This window comes from Mixophyes fleayi, chromosome 3 (genome assembly GCF_038048845.1).
Source record: "Mixophyes fleayi isolate aMixFle1 chromosome 3, aMixFle1.hap1, whole genome shotgun sequence".
In the NCBI taxonomy this organism is placed as follows: Eukaryota; Metazoa; Chordata; class Amphibia; order Anura; family Limnodynastidae; genus Mixophyes; species Mixophyes fleayi.
In genome coordinates this window covers 1,048,799-1,063,201 of record NC_134404.1, presented here as the reverse complement: position 1 = coordinate 1,063,201, position 14,403 = coordinate 1,048,799, and the positions used below count along the sequence as shown (strand labels likewise).

At 51.2% G+C, this 14,403-nt stretch overlaps 1 protein-coding gene across 2 annotated transcripts in view; it reads right to left on the bottom strand.

The window, feature by feature from the left end:
* Positions 1-14,403, bottom strand: part of EMILIN1 (elastin microfibril interfacer 1) — a 55,754-nt gene that overhangs the window by 18,286 nt on the left and 23,065 nt on the right. Inside the window, exons 4-7 of one of the 2 annotated variants that reach the window (XM_075201002.1) lie at positions 8,094-10,283; positions 5,622-5,747; positions 5,105-5,140; positions 4,721-4,738 (exon numbers count right to left, since the gene is read on the bottom strand). In XM_075201002.1, the coding sequence (XP_075057103.1) occupies positions 5,109-5,140; positions 5,622-5,747; positions 8,094-10,283 (2,348 nt within the window). In that variant the 3' untranslated portion in view covers positions 4,721-4,738; positions 5,105-5,108. The remainder of the gene's footprint in view (positions 1-4,720; positions 4,739-5,104; positions 5,141-5,621; positions 5,748-8,093; positions 10,284-14,403) is intronic. The other variant, XM_075201001.1, reaches the window with a different exon arrangement.

Below are 14,403 nucleotides of genomic sequence, written 5' to 3'. Positions count from 1 at the left end.
AGAAGTGGCACCTACATGCTTGGGTGCAGGGATTGGAATAGGAGCCTGGGTACGGAGAAGTGGCACCTACATGCTTGGGTGCAGGGATTGGAATAGGAGCCTGGGTACGGAGCAGTGGCACCTACATGCTTGGGTGCAGGGATTGGAATAGGAGCCTGGGTACGGAGAAGTGGCACCTACATGCATTGGGTGCAGGGATTGGAATAGGAGCCTGGGTACGGAGCAGTGGCACCTATATGCTGGGGTGCAGGGATTGGAATAGGAGCCTGGGTACGGAGCAGTGGCACCTACATGCGTTGGGTGCAGGGATTGGAATAGGAGCCTGGGTACGGAGAAGTGGCACCTACATGCGTTGGGTGCAGGGATTGGAATAGGAGCCTGGTTACGGAGCAGTGGCACCTACATGCATAGGGTGCAGGGATTGGAATAGGAGCCTGGGTACGGAGCAGTGGCACCTACATGCGTTGGGTGCAGGGATTGGAATAGGAGCCTGGGTACGGAGCAGTGGCACCTACATGCTGGGGTGCAGGGATTGGAATAGGAGCCTGGGTACGGAGCAGTGGCACCTACATGCGTTGGGTGCAGGGATTGGAATAGGAGCCTGGGTACGGAGAAGTGGCACCTACATGCATTGGGTGCAGGGATTGGAATAGGAGCCTGGGTACGGAGAAGTGGCACCTACATGCTTGGGTGCAGGGATTGGAATAGGAGCCTGGGTACGGAGAAGTGGCACCTACATGCTTGGGTGCAGGGATTGGAATAGGAGCCTGGGTACGGAGCAGTGGCACCTACATGCTTGGGTGCAGGGATTGGAATAGGAGCCTGGGTACGGAGCAGTGGCACCTACATGCGTTGGGTGCAGGGATTGGAATAGGAGCCTGGGTACGGAGCAGTGGCACCTATATGCTGGGGTGCAGGGATTGGAATAGGAGCCTGGGTACGGAGCAGTGGCACCTACATGCGTTGGGTGCAGGGATTGGAATAGGAGCCTGGTTACGGAGCAGTGGCACCTACATGCGTTGGGTGCAGGGATTGGAATAGGAGCCTGGGTACGGAGAAGTGGCACCTACATGCATTGGGTGCAGGGATTGGAATAGGAGCCTGGGTACGGAGCAGTGGCACCTATATGCTGGGGTGCAGGGATTGGAATAGGAGCCTGGGTACGGAGCAGTGGCACCTACATGCGTTGGGTGCAGGGATTGGAATAGGAGCCTGGTTACGGAGCAGTGGCACCTACATGCATTGGGTGCAGGGATTGGAATAGGAGCCTGGGTACGGAGAAGTGGCACCTACATGCATTGGGTGCAGGGATTGGAATAGGAGCCTGGGTACGGAGAAGTGGCACCTACATGCATTGGGTGCAGGGATTGGAATAGGAGCCTGGGTACGGAGAAGTGGCACCTACATGCGTTGGGTGCAGGGATTGGAATAGGAGCCTGGGTACGGAGAAGTGGCACCTACATGCGTTGGGTGCAGGGATTGGAATAGGAGCCTGGGTACGGAGCAGTGGCACCTACATGTGTTGGGTGCAGGGATTGGAATAGGAGCCTGGGTACGGAGAAGTGGCACCTACATGCGTTGGGTGCAGGGATTGGAATAGGAACCTGGGTACGGAGCAGTGGCACCTACATGCGTTGGGTGCAGGGATTGGAATAGGAGCCTGGGTACGGAGCAGTGGCACCTATATGCGTTGGGTGCAGGGATTGGAATAGGAGCCTGGGTACGGAGAAGTGGCACCTACATGCATTGGGTGCAGGGATTGGAATAGGAGCCTGGGTACGGAGCAGTGGCACCTACATGCGTTGGGTGCAGGGATTGGAATAGGAGCCTGGGTACGGAGAAGTGGCACCTACATGCATTGGGTGCAGGGATTGGAATAGGAGCCTGGGTACGGAGCAGTGGCACCTACATGCGTTGGGTGCAGGGATTGGAATAGGAGCCTGGGTACGGAGCAGTGGCACCTACATGCGTTGGGTGCAGGGATTGGAATAGGAGCCTGGGTACGGAGCAGTGGCACCTACATGCGTTGGGTGCAGGGATTGGAATAGGAGCCTGGGTACGGAGCAGTGGCACCTATATGCGTTGGGTGCAGGGATTGGAATAGGAGCCTGGGTACGGAGAAGTGGCACCTACATGCATTGGGTGCAGGGATTGGAATAGGAGCCTGGGTACGGAGCAGTGGCACCTACATGCGTTGGGTGCAGGGATTGGAATAGGAGCCTGGGTACGGAGAAGTGGCACCTACATGCATTGGGTGCAGGGATTGGAATAGGAGCCTGGGTACGGAGCAGTGGCACCTACATGCATTGGGTGCAGGGATTGGAATAGGAGCCTGGGTACGGAGAAGTGGCACCTACATGCATTGGGTGCAGGGATTGGAATAGGAGCCTGGGTACGGAGAAGTGGCACCTACATGCGTTGGGTGCAGGGATTGGAATAGGAGCCTGGGTACGGAGAAGTGGCACCTACATGCGTTGGGTGCAGGGATTGGAATAGGAGCCTGGGTACGGAGCAGTGGCACCTACATGCGTTGGGTGCAGGGATTGGAATAGGAGCCTGGGTACGGAGAAGTGGCACCTACATGCGTTGGGTGCAGGGATTGGAATAGGAACCTGGGTACGGAGCAGTGGCACCTACATGCGTTGGGTGCAGGGATTGGAATAGGAGCCTGGGTACGGAGCAGTGGCACCTATATGCGTTGGGTGCAGGGATTGGAATAGGAGCCTGGGTACGGAGAAGTGGCACCTACATGCATTGGGTGCAGGGATTGGAATAGGAGCCTGGGTACGGAGCAGTGGCACCTACATGCGTTGGGTGCAGGGATTGGAATAGGAGCCTGGGTACGGAGAAGTGGCACCTACATGCATTGGGTGCAGGGATTGGAATAGGAACCTGGGTACGGAGCAGTGGCACCTACATGCGTTGGGTGCAGGGATTGGAATAGGAGCCTGGGTACGGAGCAGTGGCACCTACATGCGTTGGGTGCAGGGATTGGAATAGGAGCCTGGGTACGGAGCAGTGGCACCTACATGCGTTGGGTGCAGGGATTGGAATAGGAGCCTGGGTACGGAGCAGTGGCACCTACATGCGTTGGGTGCAGGGATTGGAATAGGAGCCTGGGTACGGAGCAGTGGCACCTACATGCGTTGGGTGCAGGGATTGGAATAGGAGCCTGGGTACGGAGAAGTGGCACCTACATGCGTTGGGTGCAGGGATTGGAATAGGAGCCTGGGTACGGAGCAGTGGCACCTACATGCGTTGGGTGCAGGGATTGGAATAGGAGCCTGGGTACGGAGCAGTGGCACCTACATGCGTTGGGTGCAGGGATTGGAATAGGAGCCTGGGTACGGAGCAGTGGCACCTACATGCGTTGGTTGCAGGGATTGGAATAGGAGCCTGGGTACGGAGCAGTGGCACCTACATGCGTTGGGTGCAGGGATTGGAATAGGAGCCTGGGTACGGAGAAGTGGCACCTACATGCTGGGGTGCAGGGATTGGAATAGGAGCCTGGGTACGGAGAAGTGGCACCTACATGCTGGGGTGCAGGGATTGGAATAGGAGCCTGGGTACGGAGAAGTGGCACCTACATGCTGGGGTGCAGGGATTGGAATAGGAGCCTGGGTACGGAGAAGTGGCACCTACATGCTGGGGTGCAGGGATTGGAATAGGAGCCTGGGTACGGAGCAGTGGCACCTACATGCGTTGGGTGCAGGGATTGGAATAGGAGCCTGGGTACGGAGCAGTGGCACCTACATGCGTTGGGTGCAGGGATTGGAATAGGAGCCTGGGTACGGAGCAGTGGCACCTACATGCGTTGGGTGCAGGGATTGGAATAGGAGCCTGGGTACGGAGCAGTGGCACCTACATGTGTTGGGTGCAGGGATTGGAATAGGAGCCTGGGTACGGAGCAGTGGCACCTACATGCGTTGGGTGCAGGGATTGGAATAGGAGCCTGGGTACGGAGAAGTGGCACCTACATGCTGGGGTGCAGGGATTGGAATAGGAGCCTGGGTACGGAGAAGTGGCACCTACATGCTGGGGTGCAGGGATTGGAATAGGAGCCTGGGTACGGAGCAGTGGCACCTACATGCGTTGGGTGCAGGGATTGGAATAGGAGCCTGGGTACGGAGCAGTGGCACCTACATGCGTTGGGTGCAGGGATTGGAATAGGAGCCTGGGTACGGAGCAGTGGCACCTACATGCGTTGGGTGCAGGGATTGGAATAGGAGCCTGGGTACGGAGAAGTGGCACCTACATGCTGGGGTGCAGGGATTGGAATAGGAGCCTGGGTACGGAGAAGTGGCACCTACATGCTGGGGTGCAGGGATTGGAATAGGAGCCTGGGTACGGAGAAGTGGCACCTACATGCTGGGGTGCAGGGATTGGAATAGGAGCCTGGGTACGGAGAAGTGGCACCTACATGCTGGGGTGCAGGGATTGGAATAGGAGCCTGGGTACGGAGCAGTGGCACCTACATGCGTTGGGTGCAGGGATTGGAATAGGAGCCTGGGTACGGAGCAGTGGCACATGTGCAATCTCTGCCAGCCCTGTATGGATTCATTTTGCTGGTCATATATTTATATATATATATATATATGTTTTTACAAGCTGTTTATCTTATTGTTTCCATACATATCATTTTTCCTGATTACAAAATATTTACTATATACATAGCATTCTTATGATTATAAAACACTAGTATAGACTGTTTATGTCTCACCTTGTTCTCCTCGTAGACCTGCAATAAGAAAACAAACATGATTATTAATCAAACAGAAACTAACATATTACCAAACACACAAACTCTACTATCCTGAAAAACATCCCCCTATAACACACAGGATATATCCTGACCTCCCATCCCTGGTATAATATATACTGTGGCTGGATCACTTATAAATAACTTATTTGTGGCTGGATCACATAGAAATAACTTATTGAAGATATTTATTTTAATTAGGAGTACAATGAACCTCTGTATATCATTGCAAATGTACTTTTCTTTTTATATTGATATGTGTGAAAATGTATTGGCTTCTGAGATATTATATCATGTTTAGGTTTTGCAACTGTCTGGAGACAGTTAATCTCATGTTAATTATACCTTTTCATCGCTGAGTGACCAACACATCTGTTGAGCCTGAAAGACAGGAGGGGGTAATTATACTGCTGGTAGACTCCCTATAAAAGTGATCACAGATGAATGTGAATTTTGCAAGTTAAATTGCGTTTAAAGCAAGATTATAGAAATGTTATATCCTGATGGTAAACATTCAATATAAAACCTCAGACGCTGTGGTGCCGCTAGCAGCAATGTAAAAATGTGTTAAACCCCTCCAGGTTGAGTTATATCCAGGCTGCATGAAGCACTTGGACTGGTTAGAGGGGCAGGAGGCTGGATTACCTCCTGCCAGGGTATCTGTGTAAATCTGTATATAGAGCGGACTGTTTGACCATGTAATGTAGTATTATTCCATCTGTACTTCTGGAGATCCCTAGTACCTTATAATATATCCAGGCCCTCTCCTTGGTATAATATATACCCTATATCATACAGGCTGTATCCAAGCCCTCTCCCTAGTAGAATGTGCAGTATATATATATATATCTCTATATCTCACCTGGGGGTCCCACAGGTCCTTCTTTTCCAGGAGTTCCATCTTTCCCAGGAGGTCCTCGTGGGCCTTGGGGACCTGGTGGCCCAGTTTTACCTAGAGGGCCTGGTGGACCAGGTAGGCCAGGAGGTCCTTTGACAAAAAAAATGGGATAAATAAGTTATCCCCGGGCTTGGTACATTCAGATGCAGCAGAGAGCTGAGAGTCCGGCAGGGGAGCTGCTGTGGTTGCAGCACTGCTTAGAATTACTGTGAAAAAGGAGCATCTCCGTTCAGCCCCATGTGTGCCCATGTCCCCCAGCCCATGTGTGCCTGTGTCCCCTGCCCATGTCCCCAAGCCCATGTGTGTCTGTGTCCCTCTGCCCATGTGTGCCCATGTCCCCCAGCCCATGTGTGCCTGTGTCCCCTGCCCATGTGTGCCCATGTCCCCCAGCCCATGTGTGTCTGTGTCCCCCTGCCCATGTGTGTCTGTGTCCCCTGCCCATGTGTGTCTGTGTCCCCTGCCCATGTGTGTCTGTGTCCCCTGCCCATGTGTGCCCATGTCCCCCAGCCCATGTGTGTCTGTGTCCCCTGCCCATGTGTGCCTGTGTCCCCCTGCTCATGTGTGCCCATGTCCCCCTGCTCATGTGTGTCTGTGTCCCCCTGCTCATGTGTGCCCATGTCCCCCAGCCCATGTGTGTCTGTGTCCCCCTGCTCATGTGTGCTTGTGTCCCCCAGCCCATGTGTGTCTGTGTCCCCTGCCCATGTGTGCCTGTGTCCCCCTGCTCATGTGTGCCCATGTCCCCCTGCTCATGTGTGTCTGTGTCCCCCTGCTCATGTGTGCCCATGTCCCCCAGCCCATGTGTGTCTGTGTCCCCCTGCTCATGTGTGCCCATGTCCCCCTGCTCATGTGTGTCTGTGTCCCCTGCACTAAGAAACTGGACAAACTTTGGTGAGTAAGGTAAAGAGAGATGTCATACACTGAGAGCAATGCAGAATGACAACATTATGACACCCTCAGGTTCCTGTGTCCCCCTGCTCATGTGTGCCCGTGTCCCCCAGCCCATGTGTGCCTGTGCCCTCCCCCACTTTGAATGTGTACAACTCTGACTAGACAATAGGGACCACCCCCCCATCTGAGTGTTCTCTGGGCTCCCTAAAGATCTAAGTCATACTTGCCAACTCTCCCGGAATGTCCGGGAGACTCACGAAATTCGGGTAGGTCTCCCGGGAGAGCAGGCAAGTATCTCGCAACTTGCTGTCAAAATGACACGATTTGCGGCGAATAGCGTCATTTTGGCCCCAGTCCCGCGACAAAAACGGCATTTTGTCGCACGGGGGCGGGGCCAAAATGCCATGCCCCACCCCTCCCGCCCTCCAACCACGCCCCCTGGTATATGGTGATAGGACCGGGTAACACTGTCACTTACGTTATATATATAGTGATAGGACCGGGTAACGATGTCACTTACGTTATATATATGGTGATAGGACCAGGTAACACTGTCACTTACGTTATATATATGGTGATAGGACCGGGTAACACTGTCACTTACGTTATATATATGGTGATAGGACCGGGTAACACTGTCACTTACGTTATATATATGGTGATAGGACCGGGTAACGCTGTCACTTACGTTATATATATGGTGATAGGACCGGGTAACACTGTCACTTACGTTATATATATGGTGATAGGACCGGGTAACACTGTCAAGATAACATCTCCCACTGGCCCGTCAATTTGCAGGGTTACATGGACAATTTCGTAAACTTTTGTAACCTAGTGAACTTCAGTTCTAAAAACCTGGTATATATATATATATATATATATATATATATATATATACACACACACAGTGGTGGCAGTGGTCCGTTATACTGGGTAGGTCATACCACCACTTCTCCTGCTGCTTTTGTTGTAATGCTATCATATTCCATTCACTTATATTTTCCATACCACCACTTCTAAATTTCCACTACTACTGGGGTAGGTACATGTGTGATTGTTGTTTGCAGAGAGGAAATGGCTGTGTGCCCTTACACAAACAATTGCTCCTCCTGAACCCATTTATCTTCTATAAATTATGGTGTCCCACTATGAAAATTCTCCAATTCCATGTGTGTCTAATCCACGCTGATCCAGCAATACCCCGTTCTGCCCGTCCCATTGGATACTGGAGGCTTCTCCATCCCTGCAGATGCAGACATGTTGGCCCACAGGTCCATATTTTTATCTATAAAACAAGTATAAATGTAGGTTTGGGACATCACAAAATAGCATTTGTAAATGAACATGAATGAATCTATAACGTAATTTGCGAATGTTACATGATGTCAATTTTGTCCCTCACCCAGTGTCACTATCTGTTACTAATCATCATCATTTATTTATATAGAGCCACTGATTCCGCAGCGCTGTACAGAGAACTCATTCATTCTAATGACCCTTTTACTCAGATAGGAAACTGGTGATAAGGAGGAGCCTTTGTCTTACCCATGAAGTCCTGCAGAGTGAAGTTCTGGAACTCGGAGGACAGGACCAGCATGGAGCTGTTCAAGGTGTTTAGTCTCCGATTGATTCCATTCAGCTGACTATTATGGAGTTTCTCAAACCAGGCGCTGTGAGTCCTTACTGTGCTGTTCATCTCCTGTACACAGTTCCAGAGACCGGACACATGTTTGTTCAGATTTTCCTTTATCTTGCTCAGGCTGCCGGAGACTGTATCCAGTTTCGTGCAGATGTTTTCAAGCTTAGAGACTCTGTCTTCCAACCCACCAGCAGAGCGCCTACATTCCTGCGTCTCCTCCATCACTGTGGCACCATACCTGCTGATTTCATTCTGGAAGATGTGGAACTTTTCCGTGTTGTCTCTGATGTGCTCCGTCACCTCCTCCTGGATTTTATTGATCTCAGAAATGAGCCTGTGCTTGGTTGTTCCTAAATCATGGATGTCTGTCTGGTGTTTCTCTACACTCTCCTGGAGATCTTTTACACTGTCGTTCAAGGAACTGAATGTCACAATAATGTTGGAGAGCTCTCCTTGTAAATGCTTCAGTTCGCCACCAGAGCTCCCACCGAAAACAGTGAAGCCATCGAGCGGCTTGTTGGAGCCAATCTGGTCTCCGTCTTCGTCTGCTTTAGTCAGAGTAAACTGGCAGATGTTCGTGCATCCTTCCACCTGCTCCTTTAGTTTGCCTACTTCCTCCTGGAGGTTGGAGCACACCTGCCCACAGCTCTGGTAATCAAATTGTATCATCTTTTTAAGAGATTTAATGTCATTTTCCATATCTAACATCTTTCCATTAGTATCATTCTGATACTGAGCTATGTTCAGATCAAATCTATCTAGGTCAACTAGGATGGTGGATGTAAACCGATCCTGGGCGTCTTTCATGTCGTTAAACAGTTTGTTGAACGACTCTCCACTGCCATCCACAAATGTTTTAACATTTGTAATCTCATCGTCTAGGTCACTGAGCGTTCCTTGCATGGTGCTTCCAGACACTCTGAGCTTGGTTATATCAGAATGGACGCTGTGGATCTGATCTTCATGATCCTTCAACCTTCTTTCTAAATCAGAAATTGCTTCTGTCACGTCTGAATTCTGGCTGTTACACTGACTGGTGCAACTTTGGATTGTGTTTGTTACTTGGATGCTCAGATCCTCCACATCTTCTGCAACTTTTTTTAGATGGTCTTTATTCTTTCCAACCTGGTCTTTCAGAGACTGAATATCATGAGATAGGCCAGTCATTTTCTGGTCCATTAGATCCCGGAATCCAGAGCTATTACCAAGTTCTGTCAGGAGAATATTAATTTTGTAGTCATTACCATTGATGCGATTTTTCAAATCATCCTTTAGATTGTTTATCTCCTCCTGAAAGTAGTTCTGTATCTCATCACGGTAATGATAGTAATGTTCTTCCAGGGTCCTTCTAGTGGTATTCATTCTACCTTCAATGTCAGACAGACGACTGTTCAGATTATTGTCCACTTCAGTAATTGCGTTGTTGGTACCTTCTCCAAGCTTGCTGTCTAGACGCACAGTTAAAGCAATGACGGACCCGGACAAAGTGTCAGTCTTCTTCTCAGCTTCACTCACTTTTTTGTGCAGATCTGCTACTTCCATACAGCAATCCTTTGGCAGACGAGAGGTCAGTTCCACTACACGAGACTGAATGTTCTGCACAGCTTCTCGGTTCCGCTGGTCCACAGAGTTAATAAGTTTCTCCAGGCCACGCATACGATCCCTGTCCTCAATTTGCTGATTACGGAACCCGTCCACTCCGGAGAGGCAAGCGGAACATGACTGCTGCATCCTCCTCTCCACTTCTCGTAAGATGTCACCTTTCACTTCTGTAAGTTTTTGGCTTACAGTAGTGTCCGGGCCACCAGGGTGATGGCTGTTTGCACTGTTTAAGGTGCCTAGCTCTTGATCGTGGTCTTTGACCTTTTTGTCCAGGTTTGTTAAAAGTGTTTGAATGTCATTAAGTTTTTCTGACATGTCAGATTGACCAGAGGCGGAATCTGCAGGCTGCTTCCCATTTAATACATTCTGCACGGTCAGACGAATCTCAGTCTGAAATTTCTCATTCATTCCTTGCATTGTAGACTGCAGGCTCTGGAGTTCCTTGGTCAGGTGTTGGACCTTCTCCTCTAGTTGCTTCACTTTGTCTCCTTGACCTAAAGAAAGAAAGAAGAGTTAGTTAGTTGCTTTTAAAGACACTATTGATAAATGAACATTGGTTTCAGCCTGCACAGCAGAATTCTCTTTGTATACAACAACAAAACCTCTGTAATACCTTATATTGTGGTGACCAGACAGGAGAATCAGGAACTATGATGAGAAGAGAAACGCAGAGACCAGAGAATGGCTGTAAAGGGTGAGAGAGAAATCAGCAAGTGAACTGTACAGAAAGTGCAGATCAGGGAGAAATAGAGACAAAGACGTAGATAAGTTGTGACTCCAGATAAATACGTAATATATATGGAGAGATGAAGGAGGAGATGGTCTAAAATAATACAACTAACAACAGCATTACATTATATATAAAGACCCCCAAAGGTGTAAACGCTGGAGGATAATACTTAATAACAGTGTGATAATAGTTGCCCCACGGCATAATACGGGCAACACAAATGGTACAGTCTCATGGTCTCTTATTCATGTGCTGCCCATGGTACAATTACTGGTCATAGAAGTTCCTATTACCCAGGTTCCAAGGGATGAGCCTGGAGGAAATACACATATATGGTCCGGCTGTGAAACTTCTTTGACCAAGGCAACATGTGTTGACAAAACCGCAGGGCTACAGAACACAAACTAGCCAGGCCTGGACCTGCCTGGGGGCCCCGGGGCCCTACTGGACCTCTATAGTTTAGATTAAAACTATTGCGAGTGCAGGGGGCTGTGTGCACAGCTGAACAAAATACCAGCAAGGAGCATGACCAGATCTAGACCTGTGCTGTGCAGTGGAGAAAAGGTAAGAAGCTGTGATGGGGAGGAGAGGGGGCACGTGTGACTAAGGGTGCTGGGCAGAGAGGGACATCTGTGACTAAAGGTGCTGGGCAGAGGGGGACATGTGTGACTAAGGATGCTGGGCAGAGAGGGACATCTGTAACTAAAGGTGCTGGGCAGAGGGGGATATGTGTGACTAAAGGTGCTGAGCAGAGGGGACATGTGTGACTAAAGGTGCTGGGCAGAGGGGGACATGTGTGACTAAAGGTGCTGGGCAGAGGGGACATGTGTGACTTAAGGTGCTGGGCAGAGGGGGACATGTGTGACTAAGGATGCTGGGCAGAGAGGGACATCTGTAACTAAAGGTGCTGGGCAGAGGGGGATATGTGTGACTAAAGGTGCTGAGCAGAGGGGACATGTGTGACTAAGGGTGCTGGGCAGAGAGGGACATCTGTGACTAAAGGTGCTGGGCAGAGGGGGACATGTGTGACTAAGGATTCTGGGCAGAGAGGGACATCTGTAACTAAAGGTGCTGGGCAGAGGGGGATATGTGTGACTAAAGGTGCTGGGCAGAGGGGACATGTGTGACTAAGAGTGCTGGGCCGAGGGGGCACATGTGTGACTAAGGGTGCTGGGCAGAGGGACATGTGTGACTAAGGGTGCTGGGCAGAGGGGGAGGGGACATGTGTGACTAAAGGTGCTGGGCAGAGGGGGACATGTGTGACTAAAGGTGCTGGGCAGAGGGGGACATGTGTGACTAAAGGTGCTGGGCAGAGGGGACATGTGTGACTTAAGGTGCTGGGCAGAGGGGGACATGTGTGACTAAAGGTGCTGGGCAGAGGGGGACATGTGTGACTAAAGGTGCTGGGCAGAGGGGGACATGTGTGACTAAGAGTGCTGGGCCGAGGGGGCACATGTGTGACTAAAGGTGCTGGACAGAGGGGGACATGTGTGACTAAAGGTGCTGGGCAGAGGGGGACATGTGTGACTAAAGGTGCTGGGCAGAGGGGGACATGTGTGACTAAAGGTGCTGGGCAGAGGGGGACATGTGTGACTAAAGGTGCTGGGCAGAGGGGGACATGTGTGACTAAAGGTGCTGGGCAGAGGGGGACATGTGTGACTAAGAGTGCTGGGCCGAGGGGGCACATGTGTGACTAAGGGTGCTGGGCAGATGGGGAGGGGACATGTGTGACTAAAGGTGCTGGGCAGAGGGGGACATGTGTGACTAAAGGTGCTGGGCAGAGGGGACATGTGTGACTAAAGGTGCTGGGCAGAGGGGGACATGTGTGACTAAGAGTGCTGGGCCGAGGGGGCACATGTGTGACTAAAGGTGCTGGGCAGAGGGGACATGTGTGACTAAACGTGCTGGGCAGAGGGGGACATGTGTGACTAAAGGTGCTGGGCAGAGGGGACATGTGTGACTAAAGGTGCTGGGCAGAGGGGGACATGTGTGACTAAAGGTGCTGGGCAGAGGGGGACATGTGTGACTAAAGGTGCTGGGCAGAGGGGACATGTGTGACTTAAGGTGCTGGGCAGAGGGGGACATGTGTGACTAAAGGTGCTGGGCAGAGGGGACATGTGTGACTAAAGGTGCTGGGCAGAGGGGGACATGTGTGACTAAAGGTGCTGGGCAGAGGGGGACATGTGTGACTAAAGGTGCTGGGCAGAGGGGGACATGTGTGACTAAGAGTGCTGGGCCGAGGGGGCACATGTGTGACTAAGGGTGCTGGGCAGAGGGGGAGGGGACATGTGTGACTAAAGGTGCTGGGCAGAGGGGGACATGTGTGACTAAAGGTGCTGGGCAGAGGGGACATGTGTGACTAAAGGTGCTGGGCAGAGAGGGACATGTGTGACTAAGAGTGCTGGGCCGAGGGGGCACATGTGTGACTAAAGGTGCTGGGCAGAGGGGACATGTGTGACTAAAGGTGCTGGGCAGAGGGGGACATGTGTGACTAAAGGTGCTGGGCAGAGGGGACATGTGTGACTAAAGGTGCTGGGCAGAGGGGGACATGTGTGACTAAAGGTGCTGGGCAGAGGGGACATGTGTGACTAAGGGTGCTGGGCAGAGGGGGAGGGGACATGTGTGACTAAAGGTGCTGGGCAGAGATGGGACATGTGTGACTAAAGGTGCTGGGCCGAGGGGGGACATAAAAAACACGATCTTTTATTGAAAATCGTTCTTCTTGCTTCATTTGACCTGCTCCCCGGTACCTTCAACCAGGTGAGCAAATAAACATCACTTGCTTCTAAGATCTGCTTGGAAACATCTCTATCCCTGAGACCTAAAGATTAGACCCAAAATCTAATCTGTTCCCGCCTGTTTCTGAGGTTTGCGCCCAGCTCCTAGTACCACCGCTCTGCCCACTACCCACCAGCTTTGGTCAGTGTGATAGGCCAGGGGGGATCCATCCACAGCAACCCTGATCCATAGGAAGAGGTCAGGGGTACCAGCCCAGGTACACCAGTAACGTGGTACACTTGCAGTGTCAGTTACAAAGAAAAAACCCGGTACTGGGAACCGGCTGGGCTTACTTTGCCACCGTTCCCTTTTGTTATCAGTAGGGGGGCTTACAAATGCTGCCACCACTGGACTCCTTTATGGCATCCAGAACCGGGTTTCTTCTGGTTATAGAGAAGTTTCCAAACAGGTCTTTGAAGCAAGTGATGTTTATTTGCTCACCCTGGTTAAAGGTACCGGGGAGCAGATCGGATGGAACAAGAAGAACAACGTTTAATACAAACCAGAGCCTTTTTTTTTTCACATTTGGAGACTAGTCTTAGCAGGAGGTAATCTGTCCTCCTGTCCCTTTACCCAATCTGGGCTGATTCATGCTGCCTGCATGTGAATAAGCCCAGAGAGTTTAACACCTTTAACATTACTGCTAGTGGCAGGGGGAGTATACATCCCCCCTGTCCATGAGCTGCCAGGGAGAGGGGGGATCAGCACACCCTCCTCCCCCGGTGCCTCTCTGTCTGGGGCGAGAGATTTATCTTTTAAATCTCCCGCCCCAAACTTACTTCCAGTGACCCCTCCGAGGTCTGGCTCTGCTCCCTGGCCAAAAACCAGTGATCCAGTCACAGAGCCCATCATCAGTTGGGAGAAGAAGGTGGGCTATTTTGAAGGGGGAGTGACCAGATGCCGGAAGGGTAATACCGGCGCAGATGCCGTAAGAGTAATACCGGCACAGGAAGAGTAATAGCGGGGCAGATCTTGAAAGAGTAATGCCGGCGCAGATGCCATAAGAGTAATACTGGTGCAGGAAGAGTAATAGCGGTGCAGATGCCTTAAGAGTAATACCGGTGCAGATGCCAGAAAGGTAATACCGGCGCAGATGCCGGAAGGGT